Source organism: Tetrao urogallus (assembly GCF_951394365.1).
Source record: "Tetrao urogallus genome assembly, chromosome: 3".
NCBI lineage: Eukaryota > Metazoa > Chordata > Aves > Galliformes > Phasianidae > Tetrao > Tetrao urogallus.
This window is the reverse complement of record NC_136815.1, coordinates 86028330-86053158: the sequence shown is the minus strand read 5'-3', so window position 1 is coordinate 86053158 and position 24829 is coordinate 86028330. Positions and strand designations below refer to the sequence as shown.

The 24829-nt window shown below is 37.3% G+C and overlaps 1 protein-coding gene across 1 annotated transcript in view; it reads left to right on the top strand.

The window, feature by feature from the left end:
• KIF13A (kinesin family member 13A) overlaps positions 1–24829 on the top strand; it is a gene marked incomplete at both ends in the record, with an annotated part of 107375 nt that overhangs the window by 68494 nt on the left and 14052 nt on the right. The window contains 19 exons of the mRNA XM_079533476.1: positions 846–932; positions 1036–1202; positions 7039–7249; positions 11096–11258; positions 11936–12076; positions 13516–13665; positions 13931–14095; positions 14747–14920; positions 15413–15564; positions 15680–15812; positions 15927–16073; positions 16981–17019; positions 18318–18417; positions 18511–18637; positions 19673–19728; positions 20891–21015; positions 21727–21903; positions 22883–22975; positions 23625–23777. Coding sequence (XP_079389602.1) covers positions 846–932; positions 1036–1202; positions 7039–7249; positions 11096–11258; positions 11936–12076; positions 13516–13665; positions 13931–14095; positions 14747–14920; positions 15413–15564; positions 15680–15812; positions 15927–16073; positions 16981–17019; positions 18318–18417; positions 18511–18637; positions 19673–19728; positions 20891–21015; positions 21727–21903; positions 22883–22975; positions 23625–23777 — 2560 coding nt within the window. The remainder of the gene's footprint in view (positions 1–845; positions 933–1035; positions 1203–7038; positions 7250–11095; positions 11259–11935; positions 12077–13515; positions 13666–13930; positions 14096–14746; positions 14921–15412; positions 15565–15679; positions 15813–15926; positions 16074–16980; positions 17020–18317; positions 18418–18510; positions 18638–19672; positions 19729–20890; positions 21016–21726; positions 21904–22882; positions 22976–23624; positions 23778–24829) is intronic.

The window sequence follows — 24829 nt, the reverse complement described above, 5'->3', positions numbered from 1 at the left end:
AATGATGAGCTGTCAGTGGTTTAGCTCAGAATAAACCATCACAAGAAAGAAATCATTAGAAATGAGGAACCACTGCTTATTTATATATTGGCTGGTAGCAAGGTGACAGAGTTGCTCCTGGCTATTTCAACCTGATGATGGGATAGGAGGCTGGTTCTTTATGTGTGAGGAGAAAACTTGCCTCTGAGAAGTTCCTTTTGTAAAGCTCCGTATTTTCTGAGAGAAGAGGTGAGAAGAGAGATCCAAAGGCCACTACTACTACTGTGTCTATTAAATATGTGTTGGGAAGTCGTATTCTTCTTTTGTTTCTGCTGTGGATTCTTGCATAGAATTCTAAATGTCTTTATCACTTAATCTCTGACAAATGATATGCAATACTATTGGCTTAACTTTACTGTTTAGTTACTTACAAGTATGCAATTTAGATCCTAGGGTCTTTAATTATAGTTGAGTGCCTTGTATGTTAGCAGTATGTTTTACATGTATGGATTGCCCTCTACCTTGGAGAGCTCTGTCAACAGGATTTATATGCAACCAAGTTTGTAGTCTTCATAAGAAACAGGTAGTGACCCAGTTTGAAAAATAGGCAGTAAAAATTCAGCTAACAGTAATCTTATCTGTGTATTTACTGAGAATTTGCATCAGTCAGAGCTGAAATGGAAAGAGGTTTGGTTTTTACTTCTGATGCGAGGAATCAGACCAGTAACTTTCTCATTCATACTTCAATGAGAACCCAGGTGATTTGTACATTGTGTAATATAAATCACTGTCTGTACGTGAGAGAAACAATACTTCTCAACCATTCAGATTTAGGATTTTTCTGAAATTGTATTTTCTTTTTTCAGATCCTGTGTAAATGGTACGCTGGTATGTTCTGTCACTCAGTTATGGCATGGAGATAGAATATTATGGGGAAACAACCACTTTTTTAGGTAATAGTTTATATTTATTTACCAGCTTTCTTACATTCAGTCTTTTTTTCCCTGCACTGTTCTTCATAAACCTTTTAGAAACTGAATTTTTATTTTTACGCAGAATCAATTTACCAAAGAGGAAAAGAAGAGATTGGCTGAAAGACTTTGAGAAAGAAGCTTTGTTAGGAGAGCATGATCTGGATGCAGCCAGTGAAGCTTCTTCAGAGCCAGACTACAACTATGAGTTTGCTCAAATGGAAGTTATTATGAAGACACTGAATAGCAATGGTAAGAGAACTGTCACTTAAGAAGTCCAAAGGTATTTTTTTGTGGAGATCATTTAATAAATTCAGAATGTAACTTAATTTCTAGGAAGAAAAAAAAAAACAAGTGATACAGTTGCCCTGTGGCATTTTCAGCAAAAGGTGTTTAACAGAAATATCAGGTGTAAATATCCACTCAGGTGTAAGTTTTCTTACACCTAAGTTTTCTTACACCTGAGTGGATATTTACATATAAATATGTGTACATATATATGTGCACACATACTGTTTGGGTGATCTTTGGTATTGTCACCCTTCAAAAAGATTTTGTTGCCCGTGTTAAAGCCTTGATATAAGTATATATAAAATATATTTATGTGTATATATACTTACATAAACATCTAATTACTGAGCAAATGATCTAAGAGGTAAGAAGTTTAGCTGAGGCAACTACGAATTTGCTTCTGCCCAGACATAGTTTCATCTGTATGTCTGCTAATCTTTATAGTGCAGCTGAAATGTAATTGTGCAGGTAAAATCATCATCTAAGTCCTTCTGACTTTGAGTTTTGCAGGTTATTGCAGATAGAAATGTGCTTCAGATATGTCTGATTCATCCTTCTGCATTGAACATTACAAGCACCGTCATAACTAGATTACAAAGACACAGAAACCTTAACAAGGGCTATAGTCAAAAACATTAGCTAGTGTAATTTTTAGCTTCTTCATCACTGTGAAGTTGTTTTTAATCGAAGTTTGTCAAAACCTATTGTGATGCCTTTTCTGGACAGTTACTCTAGATAAAATATGGTATATAAAAATAATGGTATGATATATGGTGTATTTAAAATATGTATAAAATGACATGATATTCTCTTGGCTTCCAGAAGGCAATTCAGAATTCATGTGTTTATAATATGGGATGAAGAAATGATGAAAAACTTAGTGAAGTGCTGAGTGCTTTGTACAGCTTTTCTAACTGCACAAAATTTCAGAAGCAAATGCCTTTTTTTCTCTGACCAAGACAGCATAGTAGATGGCATTTCATTTTTTTTCTGATCTTTCTTTGTATCTTCATAATATTTCCATTCTTTGCTGTGGTTTAGCTGTTGAAATACAGTAGTGATTTTTTTCTCCTGCTCTCCTCTTCAGATTTCTTATTTTTTGCTTTTGACTACAGCATGATTGTTTCTGTGCATAATTCTGTAGAAATCATTTGCACATTTTTATGGTCTGATTGTGATTTTTTTAATGTTTCGTGTGTGTGTGTGCGAGTGAGTTGCAGGTTCAAACCATTTAAGGTGGAAATGAAGTTATTGTTTGATAACAGTTATTCTCATTATGGTTCACTCATACCAGGAGACGAATTTCAGATGAATCTACCATCCTGGTGGTCTTCAGTGTTGTCATCCCTTGTGAAGACTCTGTTGCCTGTTTTAAGGTCTCAAACCATCCCATGTCTGTGCCAAAACTGGGATAAAGGTTTTGAACTTGATTGGCTCATGCATGATGCTGCTGGAGGAGTTTGAAAGCATTAATTGATGCTTGATCTGCTTGTCACTAACAGTTTGAATAAACTGCAGCAGTCAACAATGTTAGTACTCTTTGAGTGGAGGGTCGCTTATTTTGAATTTCATGTTAGCAGTACTTCAGGCAGCTTCACATTTCAATTCAGTAGGCTTTCTTGACTTTGGTCCAAGCCTATCTTAGTCTTAGCTGGGTTGTTTTCCATGTCTTTACTAAAGCACGGACTTTGCTTTTCTGTTAGAGCTGCTTCCTTCCTAATGCACAGCAGGTGTTTGCAGTCACACATCACACAGTTTCAGAGGCATCATAACCCCATTATACCACTTCTTGTCTCTTCTGCTCCCTCCTATGTAGGTGCTCTTAACTAAGAGGGAGTAATAATTGATAATAAAACCTGACAAAGCAAGCAGCTGTCAGTGTCATTGGCTGATCTTCTAATTCCAAGCTAGATAGCATTTTACCAGTTCCATTTTTCTTGATAGCGAAGCCTGTCAGAAAACTAATTTAGATACAAGTTCGTTGAGCAGAAAGTACAGCAGATTTGTTTCAATACTATTTACTTATAGTGGGGAAAAAAAAATGGGGAAAATAGAAGAAATAATGAATTAACTGATACCTATTAATTCTATCATTTATATTCTTTAGGGAAAAAAAGATACTGGGACAGAGCAGGCTATGTTTTGTTTGGCTTTAAATTTGATATATAATTACTTTGGGTTTAGTTTTCTTCTTTCGCATCAGAAGTTGATATAGCCTAGAGGCAAGAGCTTATCTTCTTTTGCTTTGGTTTGTTGTTTTTTTTTTTTTTCCCATTCATTTGGTGTTATATAGTTGAGAGCATTAACTCCCTATAAATAAATAGCCTGGTTTCTGCTGAGCATAACCATTAGATTTTGTAGCATGTTAGCAGTTACAGCAGTATCCCATTTTACATCTGGCTCCTGAGAAACTCTGAGGATAATGAGGAAAATGTGAAACTTTGAAAAGAGCTGTAAAGAAAACATCCTGATTCTTCCCGCCCTGTTTCAACACATTCACCTTTTTCATGGGATTCTGTCAGATCAGCACTGTACCACAACTTCGTGATGCTGATCTGACAAGGATTTATTCCTGTATAGAGTGCAGTGGCTAAGTAAACAATGAGATTAGGTTACACACTTTCTCATTTGAGCAAGCAAAAAAGTACAGCTCAGAGTGGGGATTTTGATGCAGTTCAGCAAAGCAGTACATGTCAGAACCTCTTCCTAGCTTGCTTAGAAAAACTGCACTAACTTGAAATCTGAAATATTTTATTCAGCATTGTTATTATTGGATTAACAGATTTCTGATGTGAATTATGTAAAAATGCAGCAAGGTAATCAAACACCATTTGTACATTCTTTGCATAAAAATGCTCTTTTTACAAAACAGTAATATTTACAGAACAGTAATATTCTAACAGTTTGCAGAGATGTATCTGCATGTGAATGGTCTTGTTGGAGCCACTGAACTATTTTTGCCACATAAATAAGTGGAGAGGTGTGACACAATGCTTCTGTATGGAATTTACTGTGCATTTGGCAAGCACCAGGTAGAATCTTTCCTAATTTGACTTTGCATGGGCAATCCAAAGTAGTGGATTATAGTGTTTAAATCCAGCTTAAAGTTGTTTGCAGTTCTTCTGAACTGTGGAAATGTTAACTTTTTCATCTTCTAACTGTATGTTTTATAATTCACACCGTATTTTAGTTTTTCACTAGAAGACCTTGCTTTTTCTATGTGAATCTTTTTCAAGAAATGAATTGGAGGCTTTTCTAAGGTGTGAATTTAAGTTTTGCACTCCAGTACAAGCATAGTCTCTCCCCCACCGCAGTAACGAATTTTGTTTAAGTTAGAAATGTTGGTCTAGCTTGTTGAATCATTTGCCAAATGTTTTCCCTGATATCTTAAAGTAGCTGCGATTCTGTAAATGTCAGAAGCTGAAAAAAAAAAATCACTGTTATGAAAGAACTGCTCCCTGTTACTGGAGCTGGTCTTGGAGCAATTTAGGAAAAGTGTTAATGACTCAGCCTTAGATTCATTTCCTGTGTTTCCAAACACAATAGACCTTAATTTCTTCCATTCCTCTTCTCTGCCTGCTGCCTAATACCTGATTTCTCAGCTATTCTTACACATAATTAAAACTATGTTAAGGATTATACAAGAAATCTGTGCATGTGAAGATGACTCTGGTATTATCAGGATGAGTTAGGAGGCGGATGCAGGTCAATGTGAGTAACTTGGTTTGTAGTCTAGAATATCAGAATTCATTTTAGTCAGTTGTTTTCGGTGTGTTGTCTGTTTAAAAGCCAAAAATAGCTAAACATACTCCTGAGAACATCATGTACTAACAATTGCTAATTCTGATTATTTTAAGGCACATCTGGATGACTCTTTTGCCGTTTGGTTGCTATTTATATTGACAGTTTTTTAACTCCATTACTTAAAAAAGCCATCATGGTGGAATTTTAAGATGCCTTTGTGTGAAGCCAGTGGTTTCTTTCACTGACAAGATGTGGGCTATTGTAACGATCTATGATCATAGTAGTCTTCTGCCAAAAATAAAGATGTGCTTTACATAAATCTCAGTATTTCAAAAAGTTTGCTGAGAGGTGAATAAAAAAATCCACTGTAACAACAGATCCCAGAGATCTTGTTTGCTTTTCTGGTGTTTTTAGTGGGAAGGATTTGTTCTGTGAAATGTCTGTAGGTATCCATACACATCTGTACAAACTGACATCACAAACAGTACTTTAATTTAACAAATTTGGTCTCAGTAGCCTTTGTACTAAGAGTAGGTTGTTAAATGTTACTGAATACAGTAATGCCATGTTTGTAGAAATACAAGGGATCTGTTTTGGGGGAGAGTAGATGTGCCAGCTGTGGTGACCTGCATATATAGTGCTGTTGATGAAGCTGTATGGAAGCTGTCGTGTATCCTCTACTGAATGCTGTAATAACCCAAATTTTGTTTTCATGTAGCCTTGTAGTGTCAGGAACACTCACACAAAAATTTTAAGTCTGGGTTTCAGTAGTGAACACAAGGTGATTCATAACTAAATCACACTGATAATTATTATTTGAGAAGTAGACTTTGAGTTCTGAAACAGCGCAGTATAATTAAATGTGGATTGGTTTTTTTTCTCCTTTTTTGACAGATTTCTTAAAAGTCACAACAATTTTTACTTTTAATATAAATAAATATTAATAAAAGTCACAACATAATTTACTTTTAATATATCTTCAAAATGGAAGAGAGATCACAAAGAATTATTTTAAAACTGAAGGTGTTTTCTTGTTGTTTTTTTTTTTTGTCTTGTCACATCCTAGAACTGCAATGTTACTTTCTCTATTTAATGTTCTACCACTCCAACTATGGAATCCCCTCCTCTTCCTGACCTTTCTGCTATACATAATGAGCAGTTGTTATATGATGTGCTGTCACTATAATACATTAATCTAAACTGATCCTTCTGCAAATCAGATTTTGGCTATATTTAAGATTTCAGATGTATGTGCATGAAGATGTGTGTGTGTGGGTGTGTATATGTATGTATATTTATGTATTTATATACATACATATACTGGTAGCATATACAAGAAGCTTATTCTGTTGCATTCTCTTTCACACTTGCCATTGGACTTAAAACTGACACTAGACCAAGTAATTCTTTAATTTAGATGTAATTTAGGTTTAACCACAGTTAATTGACATAAGCAGTTGTTTCAAGTCAGAGTATCTAACTGGGTATTTGCTCTGGCCAATTCTGAGATGAAATGTACTTTGTAGTCCCCTCCAGAACATCGTCTGCTTCAGTGTTGTGAAGTGCATTGGTGAATTGTGGTGCATGACCCTTTAGCTGTTTGTCTCAGTTTTCATCTGCAGCAATTCAACATCTCATTCTATGCCAAAATGGAGAAAGTAAATAGCTTTTTACTTCCTGAGATAATTTCCTTCTCTGGTTAACATCATCTTCCCTTGTATTTTGCTTTGTTTCCTTGTTTTCTTCTTACTGCTCTGTTCATTTTTCCATGTATTCTTTTTTTTCCTACTGAGATTCTGGAACTTGCTATAAATCCCCAGTACTGACGTACCCAGTAAAGGAGGATGTTAACTGTTGTTGTAGCTTCTTTGCATGACATTTTTCTTGTTTGAGTTTACTTATTTAATTTGGTACTTATTATCTTGGGTTTTTGGAGCAATGAACATCCAGTGTTTGCAAAGAGTCTGGGCTATCTTGATTACCGTTACCATATAAATGAAGAAAGTGACATTTTCTCTTTATTATTATTATTATTATTAATTTTTTTTCTCAGACCCAGTACAAAACGTGGTACAGATCTTGGAGAAACAGTACCTGGAAGAGAAGCGGAGCGCTCTTGAAGAGCAGCGGCTGATGTACGAACGTGAGTTGGAGCAGCTGCGGCAGCAGCTCTCTCCTGAAAGGCAGCATCAGCATGGCAGTGACAGACTCTCCTACACTGCTCAGACTGCACAGCAGAAAGTAAATCTGTGGACGGAAGAGAGGTGAGAATGCGCGAGGAATGCTGGAGTTAAAACAAAGGAATCAGTAAGAACCACAATGGAAGTGAAAGATGGGACTTGAATGGTCTGTCAGAAACAATATTTTTTTTTTTGTAGAATGAAATATGCCTCCATCAAAGTGTTAGGGCCTTAATTAAGGCTAGATTCTAGCCCCAGTACATGTACAACATCTTCCTATTTGATACAATGTGATATGAAATAAAAATTTAGCTTATATTGGTCAGCCTTACAGTACTTCTAAATTGCTTTATTACTTAACGTGCTTCTGAAATGTTTGGTTTAGTATTTAAGTTAGAAGAAGGGTAAGGATAGCATATGAATAAATTTGTTGTCTCATGCTAAGGTGTCCACTAGGGATTATTGTGTGTTTGGGAGTATCCAATGAAAATACAGCATTTTGCGGTCAGAAACTGCAAAAAATATAATGCGAGTCTTTAAGTTTTGTACATGTGTTTCTAAAGTCCATCTTTAGAAGAGGATTGCCTTAACTTTGAGAACTGCAGGATAGTCAGAGTATATTAGAGCTTTTAAGAAGGAAGAGGCTTGCCATGAAGTGAAAATACAGAAAGCTCTTTGTGAAGGAATAGCATGGCACCTGAACAAAGCTGCGGTAAAAGATCATGATGTAAATTGCAGGAGTTTGAGGTAGATCAAGAAGTTGTGAGCTGAGTTTAAGCAGTGTGTATTTGTATCTCAGCAAAGAGGGAAGCTTATCACTGGGGAGAGGAGGATGTCAGCTCCATGGAACTCCAAATCATCACCCAGATGATTTTTTTTGTCTGACTGGTTTTCATTGTACAAGCAAGTATTCTATCCTTAGGTTTGTTCAGCAGGAAAGATGACTAGATGTACTGATAGGTTACTTGTAAGCATCTATCTTCTTTTTAAAACAAAGCTTTGTTGTTCACTCACAGATTTTTCTATATGTGGAGAGTTTGAGTGCACTTTCCTATTCCATTTGTTTGCTTTGCCTTTCACCATAAATTAATGTACAAGAATTGTCTAAATAACGGAAGCCAATGTTGTGTTACAGCTTTCAAATTCAGAGTGTTAAAAATAGAACAGAACAGATTTTAGTTTAGTTATTATGTGTGCTTTTGTTTTGTAATTTCTGCCAAGTTTGGCTTGGAAAAAAAAAGCAGTCTGTTCACACGCTCAGCCATGATGCCTAAAATGTTTTCCATGGCAAGCTTAGGGAGAACGGTTGCTCTGTTTTAACTTCAGTTAAAATAATTGTTTGCCTCTGTAAGAGCTAAAAACAGAATTGTTGTATTGTGAACTGAATGTAAAGTATTGCAGAGTCACAGTTGTGATTTGCAGGCTGTTTTAGTGTTGCAGAGGAGCGTGAAATAAAGAACACTCTGAATCACTGCTGTTTAATATCGAACACAGCAATGCAATCAAGATATCATTGATAACCCACTTCAGTTGCAGAGTTGAGAAGTGGGCTTATGGGCAAAGGAAACAATATCTCTAAGAGATGCAACAGAAAGGAGGGAGCAGCAGGAAAAAAAAAACATTCTTGTCCCTGAGAGTCAGAAAGATAAAACTGTAATTGATAGTCTAAAAGTTAACCAAACACTATAACCACAATGACATAAAAATGAAAATCTGGAGTGGTATCAAGGCTGAGTGTTTGGCCAGGCTTCTCTTCTCAGTATTTGTTAGAAGATTGGTGGGGGGGGGGGGGGGGGGGGGAAGCTGAGCTTTGAACAAGTGTTTTGGCTGTGGACTTTATGTATTTCTTCTGTAAAAGTATGGCAACAAAGCCTTGTAGAGGTTATTCACCAGCCAACTGGCCAGAGGGCAAGAAATGCAGCAAACATGAAAAGACTCAGTGCAAAGAACACGAGGAAGACCAAATGTCTGGGTTGCATAGGGGTTGGTTAATGCTGTTGTGGCTGTCATGCTGTTGCTAATAGAGCTGAACCCTACTGGATCAGCCAGCGGAAGGAATTTGATAAGCATCAGATGTGGGCACATGGTTGTGTCTGTCAGATCAGCTAGAATACATTACGCAGAGTTTATTCTAGCTTTATGCTGACTGTGGGAGGACAGATGATACCTGATACAGTGCTAAAACCCCTTGGTGCAGAGTAAATCCATTGTAACTTTGAACAAATTTATCTGTTGGGTGACTGGTGGTGGTGTACTGGAGCAGGGCTTTTGTTTGTTCTGAGTCAGCGTTCTGTATCTGGCACTGAGAACCCAAGAGACTTGCAGTGACACTTTGTGAGTGTGAGATTTGAAGATTTCTCTAGTGCTTGGCTTAAGCAAGTGTTTGAGTATTTCATGTTCAGTGGATATTTGCTGTGGCTAACACACTGACAAAGCTTGTCATGTTTTTTGTGTAGCAAAAATTAAGAAAGGCCATCTGAAGCATTTTTTAGCTAAGTTTCTGGAAGAATGATGTCATAGCAGCAGAAAAACAGAACTGCCATAAGAAAATAAGAGCTACCCATAATAGTTGCTTGAACTGTCTTTACTGCTTGTAAGTCTCCTTACAGTCTTAAACCATCTCTCTCAAAGATGTAGCAAAGATAAGGATGGTATAGGAGCAACCTAAAAAGCTAGCTAGATGCAGGTTCCTGAGTGAAGGAAGGGACCGGCTGTAGGTGAATGCTGTGGCTCCTAAAGCACTTGCAGATCAAAACAGTCTTCTGCTTCTCAGATGGGATAGCTGTCTTGCAGTGGTTGCAGGTGTAACAGGCTCTCAGCATGAAGTACTACTTAACAAGTAATTCTTCACTGGGCCTTCATTTTCTGGGTGAATCCAAAATTAGAGCAGTCTGTGGGATGTGTCACTCCACTGGGCCAGAGTTGCTCACCTAATCTTTATAGCCAGACTAACAGAAGCAGGAGATAAATTTTCCATGTAACACCAGGAGTATACGTAGAGAAAGTGGACTTCAACTGTACATAGCAACTATTTAAGTTCCAGCAAAATCCACCACTGCTGCAAGCTCAGTCCATATATGTGAGAGAGACAAAGCAGCATGTTTTAGCGTGTTGAAGGCTCTAAAAAATTCAGTCCTATGTGCTGATGCTGTTAGTACTTTGTCACCTTGATACAGTAGCAGTGAAGTGTCAGAGTGCAATGTAAGCTGGAAATTCACAGGAGGGAGTGTTGGTCAGTGAAAAATCTGAAATTTGATCGTGAGTTTTTTGCAGAAGGTGGTGGGACACCATAAGTTCTGTTGGGGTTACAAGGAAGGCAGGAAGGGGATCTTCCCGTTTACTCCAAGGATGGTTGTGATACTTCTGAAAAGCAAGTTAAAAATAATACTCCCAAGTATATATGCGTTTGAGGTTGCTTCAATATATGCAGGATAATCCAAGAGTCTGTAGGATTGCAAAGCCCTGACTGTAATGTAAAGCTTTGGCCTGCAGTGATTTCAGATTCCAATGTCACAATATGAGGAAGAACAGTTTTTAGTAAGATGAAGTATTACATGTTGGGACTGGTAGTTTCTGTGGGACTTCACTACAGATTAGAGGCAAAGACAACTGCAATTATTTCATTTCTTGAAAGAATATCCCTAGGGCTCTTAACAGATTATCACTGTAACATCTGTCATAGTATTGTGCCCTTTTTATTTGGGCATTGCTGTGCTAGACTTATCTCTACAATAATGTATTTGTTTAATATGTGATCACTGTTCTTCCTTCATAAAATTGTCCAACAGTTTTGAGTTTGCTGACGTAGTGCAGTATGGCATTTCTCCTTAAACTTGCTTCAGAAAATTCTTTGTTAGCACCTCTATTTGCAGCTTTCCAATAATAGAAATAGGTTTCTGTGTATTTTTCATGTTCCCTACTGCACCACAGGGATGAATTGTTTCGACAGAGCCTGGCTAAACTTCGAGAGCAGATAGTGAAAGCAAATACGCTGGTGAGAGAAGCAAACTTCTTAGCAGAAGAAATGAGTAAGCTGACGGATTATCAAGTAACACTTCAAATCCCTGCTGAAAACCTCAGTGCCAACAAAAAGGTAACAGCATAATAATAGAAAAAAGTGCTGGAAAATGGAATAGTTTTATTCCTAATAAAAAAACATAGATGTATTTAACATTCATCTTCAACTTAAGGCCATAAAATTTTATTTTTGTTAGATAATGTGTAGACAAAACATAGATGCTACCTGACTGTAGTATATTGAAAGTGATTGACATAAAAATGACACACAATATTAAGTATGGCTCTTAGTGTTCTTTCAAGTGTGTGATAAAGGTATATGAATGTGGTTTGTGACCAGACATTTGTTCTGCTGCTATACAACCTGAGTAAAGTGCTGCATTTTAGTTGTTTGCAAAAATGTCCCATTTTGTTTAAGATCCCTGTAACTTTTTCAGAAGTGCTTTCCTGTTGTAGTGTTGCTGTAAATATAATGGTAGCAATTAAAATAGTACTCTCATCATAAGTTATTTGACTGAGAGTTGTTAATGGTACTGTGTAAATAGAAGTTGTTTAAGAAGAAAAGATGGTCTGAATCTTCAGAGATGTGTAAGGATATGCTGTGTTAGAGGACAGAGATGGTATGGCTGGCATGCAGAGGAAGCTGTATGTTGTCTATTTTATTCCTTTTTAGGAGAACAATTTGAGTGAAAGGTTAAACTACTCACAATCATGTACTGTTCCTGCAGTTATTCTTTTTTTCTTCTGGCTTAGAGGGGTGCAATAGTGAGTGAGCCTGCTATTCAAGTGAGAAGAAAAGGAAAGGCTACTCAGGTATGGACTATTGAGAAACTGGAGAACAAATTGATTGACATGAGAGATCTCTATCAAGAGTGGAAGGAGAAAATTCCTGAGGTATGAAATATTTATTTTTGAAAGGGATCATTGATTGTTTTCTTCTAATGCCTTTTCAGTATGTTGCATGAGTGAAGTGCAGTGACTTAGTGTATGAAAAAGCGTAGTACTGTGGTGCAGAAAGAAACAACTGAGAACAAAATGCCCGTGCAGAGTGAAAAATAGATATGTCTTACCCTTGTTTACATTCTCAGATATGGTTGTGCTAAGCTGAGTGACTGACTCATGACAGCAGTTAAGGCTTACGTTTACCTTCCATTATACAAATGCCATGCAGATAGGCATTAACTCTGAATGGAAACAGCAAGCTACAATTGAAATAGTGATTAAGCATTGGTCAGTATCAAAAGTAGCTAGGATGACTAGAGTGCCCATGCTGCTTAATTACATTTCAAGTGCAGAACATGTCAGTTGGGTAGAACTTGATCTTAAAATGATAAATATGCTGTAATTTTGGTTATATATCCTCTAGCCTTAAACAGTGAAAAAATCAATTAAGATTAGGCAGTATGCATCAGTATCTCTGTGAGAACCAAGTGATGTTTCCTGAGAATCTAAGTAGCAGATCAGATTTAGAAATGAGTGTAGGACTTGTTAAAAACTAGTTGGTTTACATCAGAGGTGTGTCTTACTGTCATATGGCCAATATGGAGCACTATATGAATTATTTGTAACAAGAATCATTCCCAAATACGTTTAAACAGCTGTTGTGCTTTTGTTCCCTGCCTTCTACAAGACAATGGGAATCTCTAAAATCATAATACAGGGGATGCCGAGCACTTCATCAGTGCCCATTGAAGGCAACAATGATTTTGCTTACTTTACTAAGAACTGATAGTGCGTTCTGTCAGTGTATCAACATGCTTTCCTGAGGCAGGATTATTCTTTCCACAACATATGTCATGCATAATGCATTTGCTGTATATGCTACATGGAAGCATGTAAGTCAAATGGAGACAAAAGAGGGGAAGAAAGGAAGGAGCTAACATGTCCACTGATGTGTGCATGTCATGCCAGGAATCTGCATAAATTCTTCATTGGCTGTTATGAGGTACTTGCATAGAAATTGCTGCAGATGTGATTTCGCCTCTTGAGTAATCATAGTAGCAATTGTAGGCTTAAGTAGAATAATCCTGCAACTTCCCTTTTGCCCTAGTAGTTGCTCCCAGCAGCCATAACAGCTCTTCGTCTTGAGGATTATTTGTGCTTTCATTTAAAAAGTAAAGGCATCCTTATGTTACTACTTACCATAGTAAAGAAAGAGTTGTATGTCTCATCTCAAAGATGTCATTTTAGACTTCCCTTTGTTTGTGTAAGAGGAAAGAGCAGAAATGTGGTAGTGACTTCATTTTTGTGCCATGATCTCGTATTGCTTGGTAATCCAATTTTGATTTCCATGCTTAAAGTTTTTGAAATACCTTTTGTGCTCTTTAAAACAGATAAGGAAGCTCATTGGCAAAAGAGGTGATCCTTTTTATGAAGCACAAGAAAATCACAACTTAATCGGTGTGGCGAACGTGTTTTTGGAGTGCCTTTTCTATGATGTTAAGCTGCAATACGCTGTGCCTATCATCAGCCAGCAGGGGGAGGTAACGCGAGATAGTGTCCTGTTCTTATCTGTGCATTCATACCTATGGTGGATAACGTTGTTTGTTCTTAAAAAAAGCTTAATAGTTCTGCATACAAACAACTTCTCTTCTTTTTTTTGGCATTGTTGCTTCTCATGTCATAATTGTGAGCTGTTTGGTTCTAACATTCAATGCTCGTTAGCCATCTCTGCATGCCTCCCACAGTAAGATTTCTACCATCTTTTCCTTTGAAAAGCATGGATTCTTAGTATTTTTCTTGCTTTAGGTTGCAGGACGATTGCATGTTGAAGTAATGCGAGTCACTGGGTCTGTCCCAGAGCGTGTGGTAGAAGGAGATGACTCATCTGAGAACTCCAGTGAGAGTGGGAGTCTGGAAGTCACGGATAACAATGGAGAAATTATTCACAGAGCAAAAAAGCTCTCCTGCAGGGTAAGTGAGAGCGCATGATGAATTTAACAGTTTCAGACCTTTGTAACTGTGCAGTCAATCTTAACTACAAAACTATGTAAACAATTTCTTCCATTAAATTTTATAAAGATAAAACAATTCTCTTAAAAGAGAGCGATTTCTCTTGGTTCCTGCTCAGTGCATGCCAGTCTCACTGGCCATGCTTGCCAGTGACTATGCTGATCAATGTTAGCTTCTGCTATATGTAGATCTATATAATAAATACTGACATTACCAGGGCTGTCTTTCATGGCTGACAGAAGGGGAAATACCTTTTCCATATATCAGCTTGCTGTGATTTGTGTGATTATCTAAAGTAGTATCAGTGGCTGGTGGCTGGATTTCATTTCTTCTTTTATGAAAAAGTTCTTCACTCAAGGCTATTGTCTTCCTCAAAGAAAGTACGTGCATGGGTAGGCTAGTTAGATGCATGTAACTTTTCTCCTTGCACCTGCATTTCTGTATATGCAAAGTACAGATTTCCTGAGTAGGGTCATCTTTAAGAGGCAATCAGGGATATCCTTTCAAAAAATCTTGGTGGTTGATAATTTTTTGTCTAAGTAGTTTCTTTTTAAGCAGTTTATAATTGAAGGAATAATGGCATTTATGAGTACATCCATCTTGTCTACTCAGGTAAAAATAAAAGAAGCAACCGGACTGCCACCTAATCTCTCCAACTTTGTCTTTTGTCAATACACATTTTGGGATCAGTGCGAGTCAACAGTAGCAGCACCAATTGTAGATCCAGATGTGCCTTCACCTCAGAGCAAAGATGCTCATTTTACAGTGACCTTCTCTCATTGTAGGGTAATTATTTTTAGCATGGAACAATATCAGAAGGATGGTATATTTGATTTAAGCTGTTTAGGATTTAAGTGTTGTTTTCCATGGGGGAGGAGGGATGGAATCAAATCATATAACTAATGACTTTTGAAAACACTTTGGAGCGCTATAATTTTTCTCTTCATCATCTTTTTGTAATGCAGTAAAATGGAAAATGCTCTTATAAGTTCAGTTGTCATCTTCAGTGCGTACAGAGAAAACTATAATTTATATAGGGATATTTTGTACAATTGTTTGATAAGCTCAGTAACATGAAAAGTCTTATTGGAACTGCAGTGGGGCTTGAATATAAATTTTCAAAGCACGATACTCAATATGCATGAGCAAGAAGCATGAGTTGCTGAAATGATTTGTTTCACAACTCTGTTGACCTGTCAAGCTTTATAATCTGAGCTTTTTTGAGGATTGCAATTATTTTGTTTCATTGGTTGTAATGTGTTTTATTCTGATTTCTAGGACTACGTGGTGAATGTCACAGAGGAGTTTTTGGAGTTCATTTCAGAAGGAGCTCTTGCTATTGAGGTGTGGGGTCACAGATGTACAGGCAATGGCACCTCTGTTTGGGAAGTTGACTCTCTTCATGCTAAAACTAGGACACTGAGAGACAGGTATGAATTACGCATGGATGTTTTCATCAGCTTTCCAGAGGCTTTCTAATACCTGTGGTACACTTAGCATATTTTGATGAGGCAACCATTAGTTTTTGTGGGTATGTCTTTTTAGGTGGAATGAAGTAACTCGAAGAATAGAAATGTGGATTTCCATACAAGAATTGAATGAGATGGGAGAATATACTGCAGTTGAACTCCATCAGGCAAAGGATGTAAACACGGGTGGGATTTTCCAGCTTAGGCAGGTATGTCTTTTTCCTTATTGCCTTGCTCATACTTAAATTGATTCCTGATTTTATTCTTAGATTCCCTCTGTTTCTCTCTCCCTGTCTTTCTTTATCAATTACCTTCCTGTTCAGGGTCATTCTCGCAGAGTTCAGGTGACAGTGAAACCTGTACAACATTCAGGAACGTTGCCTCTCATGGTAGAAGCAATTCTTTCAGTCTCTATAGGTGGTGTGACTGCCAGATCAACCAAATTGCAAAGGGGCTTGGACAGCTATCAGGTAAGACAGTTACATTTTTATGCATTGATTTATTTTCTCTTTTTACTTTGCTGTTTTAGATCCTGCCTAAAAGTTCCAGAAGGGACCTTAGTTCACACACTGGTACATGATACATTATCTTGCTGTTTTAGATGTTTGAAGCTAATGTGAGTATAGGGTGCTGAAGCTGCTTCTTTTTTAGCTTGCTTGTAACTTAGTGTGTAAGTGATGAAGAGCCAAGTATGATATCTGGATATATGCAAGACCGCAGGCATATGGAATTTGTTTTCACTTTTGCAGCAGTGAAATTAATACAGATTAATGATTTGGTTAATTTCTCTCTCATGAATGAATGGTGCAAGTTGAAGAGTAAAAGCAAATAAAAATGAGTAGGGATAATGTCTTACAGTGATATAACATTTATCTTTTTAAGCTGTTACTGAATGCAGCAGGTCTTAAGAAGTATAAATGACTTGCTGCTGCTGCCAGACAAATTCATATGGAAAGCAAAGCATTCTTTTAGTAGCAATAGCAAAGAACAATTGGAACAGGCCACCCGGGGAAGCATGGCACTTTCAGTCATTCAGAACCACGAGTAATTCTAACCTTAAGTATGGACAAAACTGTAAATGTGAGGTTTGGCTGTATGCTTGCTCCGTCCTTTTTCTGGTGCTGTATTCTATACATTCCTTTTTTTGCTAATTATAACTTCTAAAATCATGGCTGAGATGCTGTAGTCTGTAATGAAGAAAAAATTGATCCTCTCTGTTAGTAAGACTTTGGTTACTTGAATGTTGTAATTTTAACATTTTACAAGTTTGTTTGTGTCAAGAAATGTTTGCGCTCATGTTTGGGGGTATTTCTGTGATTTTTCTGTTGAAAAATGCATGTTCGTTTGTTTTTCACAAAATTTATTTTCTCCTACCAGAAGGAGGAGGATGATGGTGGTGATATGGATAGTTATCAGGTATTGATGCTGTTGCTGTCAATCCTGTGGCATGGGGCACAGCTAATGCTAATAGCCAACAGCTTTCAAATGAACAAGCATAGTGGTGCAAGCAAAAGCAGCTTTGAAATATATGCTATGCATTTAAGAGGCTACCTGGGCTATAAAACACTGCTATTTCAGTTCATCTAATGACTTTACACTCTTGCAGTGTGTTCTTTTCTCTATTGGCAGTCAGCTCTCCTAATGGGCTACAGGAATTGCTATGTGAATAAAAACTTAAGCTTGAATTTAAAATGAAAATAGTTTCTATTGAGTATCATAGGGGGGAAAAAAAAGCCCTGCAGGTACAGAAATTTTTCTCAACCAAATTGCACAACAAATGGCATTTTAATTTTATTTTATAAAGAAAGCATCTTAACCTCTTGAGTTGTGCAGTTTTCTGAAATGCTTCTGAGAGCAAGTGGAGGGTGAGAGTCTGAGGAGTACAGAAGTTCAGCGAAGCAAATTTTCTATTTTCAAGCTTAGAAACCTTGAATGTGGCTCTTCTGTGATAAGTGAATGTAAGGCAGTCGAAGTTGAGAAAGCTTGAAAGAAGAATTGTTCAAAAGATGGCAAAGGCCAGAAGAAATGTCTAAAAATCTAAAGCACAGAAGAGATTTTACATAGAAGTCTTATTTTTAGTAGGCAGCTTTACAGAGGTAAAATAGTTTGGTGAGAATGCTGACATCCCATAAGATAATGTGTTAGACTTTACAGCAACCTCAGAAGTACCAGTTAGGCACTAACTTCTTGCGGGCTGTTTGTGCGCTTCCTGACAAATCACAGAGAAGAATGAGCCAGATTTTCTGTGATACCACAAAGCATGATTGCATGATGGGTTTTGTTTGCATGAGAAACCTTTTAATTGCGCTGATAGCAACTACTAGCAGTGGAATTTCGTGCAGATTTGAGGGTATGCTGACCTATCTAATCTTCAGGAGAACTTACAATCAACTCATTATACCTGTTTTCATATTCCATGCACTATTACAAGGTTTAATTGCCACTTCTGTGAATAATAAGCCTATGGTGTATAATCCTGTTCAATAACTGAAATTATCATATTTTCTTTTTCTCCTTTTGGAACTTGAGATCTGAAAGCAGATTTCCATTCATGGGTGATGAGGTACTTAATTGGCATGCATGTTATTTGGGGGAAAAAGTTTTCTGCATCATGCAAGCTGTTTAATATCAGTTCTGATGAAATTATCACAAGATTCGCTGCCATTTGGTCTTAACCACAAAGTGTAATAACTTCCTTTTTCCTTCCGTGTTAGGAAGAAGACTTAAACTGCGTACGAGAAAGATGGTCTGATGCACTGATAAAACGCAGAGAATACTTAGATGAGCAGATTCAAAAGATCAGCAATAAACAAGGTTTGAAGCTTAAAAACTCACTCCTAAGTACTTTAGTCCCTATTTCATCAACAACAAGAAGCGTCTTACATCATATAACCTCTTCCTCTGTAGAAAAATCTGAGGACGATATCGAACGAGAAGCTCGGCTGGTAGAACAGTGGGTCGGGCTGACGGAAGAAAGGAATGCAGTGTTTGTTCCAGCACCAGGCAGTGGGATCCCCGGTGCACCTGCAAATTGGTATGTTCAGAAAGAAACGTTGGAGTGGTGAGCTTCTTCTGTAGGAACATTGCGAACTTACAGGGTCAAAATCTCAGGGTGTTTTATTGCTTCCTACGTTTTCCTGTACTGCCACAAATTACACAGAGCTGGCATGAGCTCTTGATGCTGGTTAACTTACTACATGAAGTAGTTTTGAGATAGCTCTGAAGGTTTGAACATCACCTTTGAATTTAAAAGTATTTTACTTCTTTGTTGTTTTAAATTCTGAAAGTTGACTCCCTTCAGCAAAAAAAAAAAAAAAAAAAAAAGGAATGTGCCTAAAATGAACTACAGAACGTGATTTCATTGAGTTCAGGGTGTGGAAGGGAGATATTCTAATGTAAAAGAATGTTCTCTTATTCGATTCAAATTTCTACTAATGTATCTTTCATTTGAATTTGTGTTTTAAATAAGATCATTGGAACTAACCTTGGAAAAACTAAGAATGCATCAGGTTAAATTTGGGAAAGTATGGACAAGAAATAACAAATCTAATCAAGTGTACGCTGATGTCCCTGATAATACCTAACTCTCTTATTCACTGGGTGAATAATTTAATAGTATTTTTTCCTCTCAAACTTAAGATATTTTTTTTCCCTTATTCACCTGAAGTATACTGTGGTCATGTAGCTAGAAATGCATGTATTGTTATAAAGACTGTCTTGTCGGTAATTACCTATTCATTTGTTTGAAAGGTTGCTAACCTTTATGTGTAAGATGACTGCAGCCAATTAATTTTATAAGGAACAGTGGGATGTTTAGAACTGCCACCATTGTAACAATTGAAATGCACTGAAGTGTGTGCTTTAAGTTTTGGTAAAGCATTATATTTAGTTACATGTGGAGACAGGCAAAACACTGTCTATGCAACACAGTCAATCAGATTCGCCATCAAAATGTTGACTACTTTAGTCACTGATTACAGTTAATGAATCTTGCACAGAGATTGGTTTGCCCTAATTAGTTTTGACATGTGTTTGTCTTCCTTGTTGATAGCAGTTTGTTTTGTTCCAGGATTCCACCTGCTGGGATGGAAACACATATACCTGTCCTCTTCCTTGATTTGAATGGTATGCTGTAATGACAGATTAAGAAACTTAGGAAAAGAATAAAATTTAGTTTCTAATGATGCACTGATAGGTGGAGTAGTTCATCTTAAATATCTGAGAGAGTTCTGTCAATGGCAGTGTCTGGTATAGATTGCAGAATGTTCTTTCTTCTGATTACATGTTGGAATAATTAAGCACAATTATTTTAAAATTAAGGTGCACATCAGGGAGCATACGAGTACAAGGATTGTTTGTTCAACAAAAGCTGTGAAAGAGCAAGCTTAGTTTAAATGGAAGAAAAGAAAGAAACGTTTTGTGTGCATTTCAATGTACAAATCCACAGGTCATAAGAACGTTGGGGAATCTCCCAGCTATTCCAGATCTGAGTTATCTGTAGAAGTTTAAACAGATGGTTTGATGAGGAGTGTGCTAGAATATCTAAGTGTTCTCCCTTTGAAAGCACTTAGTTTTAACTTTGAGAAGGCTATTGATATTTGTTCTCAGAACACAGACACACTGTTAAGCAGCAAGAGACTGGAGTTTGCACCATATTTAAGGACTGATTAGGAAGTAAGTCTGTAAGTATAAACTCTTAGACATGAAGTAGAGAAGGATCCACAAGCCCTGATACATCCAGCACATCATCCAGCTCCTAGACATGTTTATAAAGGCAACACACTAATATCTTCTTTGAACACTGCTTTTGAAAAATTCCTTCATCAGTGCTCACAAGAAATGTTTTTGTTTTCCATTGTAAGCAGAGTTTAGCAGACAGAAGGCCAATAGAACACATTCATGGATCATTGCACAACAGGTTTTTTTTTTTTTGTATTATAAAAAAACCTAACTTTATCAATACTGCTGTTCTCAATCTGGATACATCAGTGTTGATTTAAATAAAGATGAGTTGTTTAGGTAAATTAGGAACTTTCTGGCTGGGTAAGTTCCTTTCATGAATACTGAGAAATAGATTGGAATTCCGTTTAGGCCATGTGATGACATGTTCAGAAGGAATCTTAACTTGGTTTTACTTCCTATTTTGTATGCTTGAATTATTTTTGAGCTAATGCATGGTAAGATTAATCAGGACTAAATGTATTATGAAATTATTACAACTTTGCCTCTGTATATTAATATCCTTTGGTGCAAACCTGTTTCCTTCTTTGCACGTTTGTTTTGTTAGCTGATGACCTCAGTGCCAATGAACAACTTATAGGTCCCCACGCATCAGGAGTTAACTCAATCCTACCAAAGGAGCATGGGAGTCCATTCTTTTATCTGCCAATCATAAAACACAGTGATGATGAGGTAAATTAAATTTCTTCTCTCCTCCCTTCGTCCTTTCTCTTGTGGGCTCTTTGATTTTTCAGAGGAAACTGCTTCCTTTGTCCTCACCAGGCAAAGCTTAGTGATTAAATAAAGCTTTTTCTTTTGTAGTACGTGATTCCTTCTTAAGTGCAGTAAATTGGGAGTTGTTGTAAATAAGAAATTCCAAAACATACCTGGAATCAGTCAACTTGTGTGTCTTCCACTTTCTGTGCCTTCTCAAGCCAATACTTAACAGATCATTTGCAGAATAAATGGCGTGCTGAGATGCAGGAGACAGGGAAGGAAAAAGATTTTCTGCAATATGGGAACAGGTTTATTCTGTACAGAAAATTGTAACTTAATCTAGCAAGTGGAAGCATTGTCATTGAATTCAATAAACTGTCAATAATGGTTTGCTTTTCTTCCTTCAGTTTTGCTTCTGTTTTTCCCTCTGTGTTCCTGTGGTTGTAAACTTTCTTTTGGGGCAAGGATTTTGTGTTCCATCATGTTCTGTGATATCTTAACACCTATTTTTATGGTTTTTCTGATTTATTCCTTATATGAAAGGGTCATTTTACTTAATTTTGCTCAATGGATACTCGCTGTCCTTTCACAGAAGTATTGTTTTATGCCATGTGAAATCATTGCAAATTACTTGTCAAAGTAATTGAGGCTTTGATTTTCCTTTTTCCGTGTGATTTCTCTGTGTAGGTTTCAGCCACTGCTGCCTGGGACTCTTCTGTCCATGATTCAGTGCATCTGAATAGAGTAACTCCTCAAAATGAGAGGATTTACTTAATAGTGAAGACTACTGTGCAGCTCAGCCATCCTGCTGCAATGGAACTGGTCTTACGGAAAAGGATTGCAGCCAATATTTATAACAAGCAGGTAATAAGTTCATATGTTATTACTAATTTTGTTTTATATCCCTGATTTTATGAATGTTTTCCTAGCTGCTTGCTTTGTTTTGCATGTCTCCTGTTCTTATGAAAGACAGATGAAAAACAGATTAGCACGGGTTGCAGTGATGCTCTGCTTGTCTGGTACAGCCCTTTGAGCTGTTTGTTTTTCAACCTGATTTGGTTCACAGCATGGCAGATGCTACTTTTACAAAAACAACAACAAAAAAAGTAGCTTAGACAATGAGATGCTCTCTAAAATTGCTTTGCTTTCTGTTTCCCAGGCAACTGAGACCAAGAGCATATTTCAGAATTGCTTCAGATTTTGCAGTGGGAAGGGGAAGTGGAGTTGGGACACCAAGCAGCTGTTGGGCTACTAAATAACTTGCTAATAGCTGAATTCCTCGCCTTTTTGTATTTGAGATATTTTCCCTTGCTACTTTCATTTGTCTAAAATGCCTTATGAGGTGGAAGTTAAGTTTACAGTTCATGACGTAAAGGCTAACTAATCTGATAATGAAGCATACCAAGTCTGTGACTATAACCGTGAAAGCTGTGGTCACTGTCCCAGCTGTGGCTAGAAATCAGAGCTGTGCTTTGCTATAGCAAAAGGAATTTTCTGCTTTTTTAACAGGTGGCTGGCAAAATGAGGAGTGTTAGCATATTAGAGACTTCCTACAGCCACAGTTTCTCAGTTACAGGTTATTACACAGGAACTGAGCTTCAGTGAAAAACAGGAGTAAACTGTTACTATTTGAACTTTGCAGCATTTTATACTGAGCACAGGGCTGTGTCAAGTACTTTTAAGGACTGTGAATACTGAAAAGGAACTTTCTAAATCATTGTCCTGAAAATTGTGCTTATGTGGTAAATTAATTATATTTTTGCACTGCAACTTTTTTTTTTTGTCTTTAAGCACTGTAAGTAATCATTATCAAAGAAGTAACTGAAAATTACTTTATTTCTAGAGTTTTACCCAGAGCCTGAAAAGAAGAATATCCTTGAAAAATATATACTATGCCTGTGGAGTAACCTATGAAATAGTATCTAATATACCAAAGGTAAATTGCACCATGTTTCTCTGGCAAATTCACTGAAAGTAACAGAATGACCTATTGCAGTGAGCCCTGCTTTATTGATATGAGGCAGCTTGCCAAAGTGCATACCCTGTAGCTCAATAGTGAGATCATTTCTACCTATCAACAGTAGAAAACTGAGGATTTTATTTTCTATCTTACTGTGTAAACTGTTCTTGTATTATGAAATTGCATTAGCCACTACAGGGAAATACAGAGGCTACTCAAAAGGGAATTCATGTCAATGAAAACAGAAGAACAGCTGAGAAATTTATTTCAACAGGAATATAAACTGGTTTTTATATTACAGACTTGTAGAAATTGAAAATGTATTCTAAAATTGATTTTAAAGGTAAACTGGACAAATGAAAACAAATAGTGTAGTCACCATGTAATTGTTTTGTGTGATAATACTTAGAATTTAAGTTCTAGAGAAGTTATGCAGAGAGTCTAAGGTTCAAGAAGGAAGTTGCATTTACTTCCTTTCAGCATCATTTACATGTGTTGAAAAGTCTTGGATTGTTGATTATCGTTACTGATTAAGATTAATTTCTGAATTGAGATGATGGGAGTCAACACCTTAGAAACAACACACTTCAATTTGAAAGGCTAAACAGTATAACTTGCAATTTAGGCTACAGAAGAAATTGAGGATCGTGAGACCTTAGCTCTGATGGCTGCAAGGAGTGAAAATGAAGGTACATCTGATGGTGAAACTTACATTGAGAAATACACACGTGGAGTACTGCAAGTGGAGAACATTTTGAGTCTTGAACGACTAAGACAGGTAAGGAAAAGGCACTTAGGGCATCTTTTGAACTTTTTCATTACAATTTAAGTAGAGGATGTGGGTGGTTTTCATTTTAAAATAAGAGTTGCTTGTTTTTCAACTCTTCAGTTGAGTGAGAACACTGAACAATGTGGGATAAATGTAAGACTGAGATACTCGTGTGAAATACAGAATTGCAGCAGAGGTGGATTAAGTAGAGTATGTTAGTGATGTCATAGTCAGAAGCTGAACAGGCAAAAGCCGAAGTATGGATTTGGATTCCAGATAGAAGTGGTGACTGTGTGTGCAAATTAAGACTTGCAAATGCAGGCCCTGTTTGTTGTCATTAGGCACACTGGGGGGAAAAAAAAAAAGATTCTGGCTGAATTTCAGGGCCCAGTGTGTGGTGATCAGTGGCACAAGGCCTGCTTGGAGCCCAGTAACTAGCAGTTACCCTAGAGGTTGGTACTGGGCCTAGTTCTGTTTAACATCTGTCTTAATGATCTGAATGGAGCGAACCCTCAGGAATTTTGCAGATGACACAAAACTGCAGGGAGTGTTGATTATACCAAAGGGTTATGCTGCCATCCAGAGGGACTTTGACGTGATGGAGAAATGAGTAACAGGAATCTCATGAAGTTCAACAAGGAGAAGCGCGAAGTTCTGCTCCTGGAGAGGAACAAAGCACCAGGACGTGCTGGGGACATCCAGCTGGAAAACAGTTTGACAGGAAAGAACCTGGAGTTCCCTCATGGACACCAAGTTGATCATGAGCCACCAAAGTGCCTTTGCAGCAAAGAAGGATAGTAGTATCCTGAGTTGCATTAGGCACTAGGTATTGCCAGCAAGTCAATGGAGGTGATCCTTCTCCTCTACTCAGCACTGATGAAGCCACACCTGGAGTGCTGTGTCCAGGTCTTGGCTCCCTTGTGCACGAGAAACCCAGACATACTGGAGTGAATACAGCAACGGGCCAAAATGTTACTGAAGGAACTGCAACATCTCTGCTGTGAGGAAAAGACAAAGTTAGGACTTCTCAGACTGCAGAAGGAAGGCTGGAGGGTGGGGTA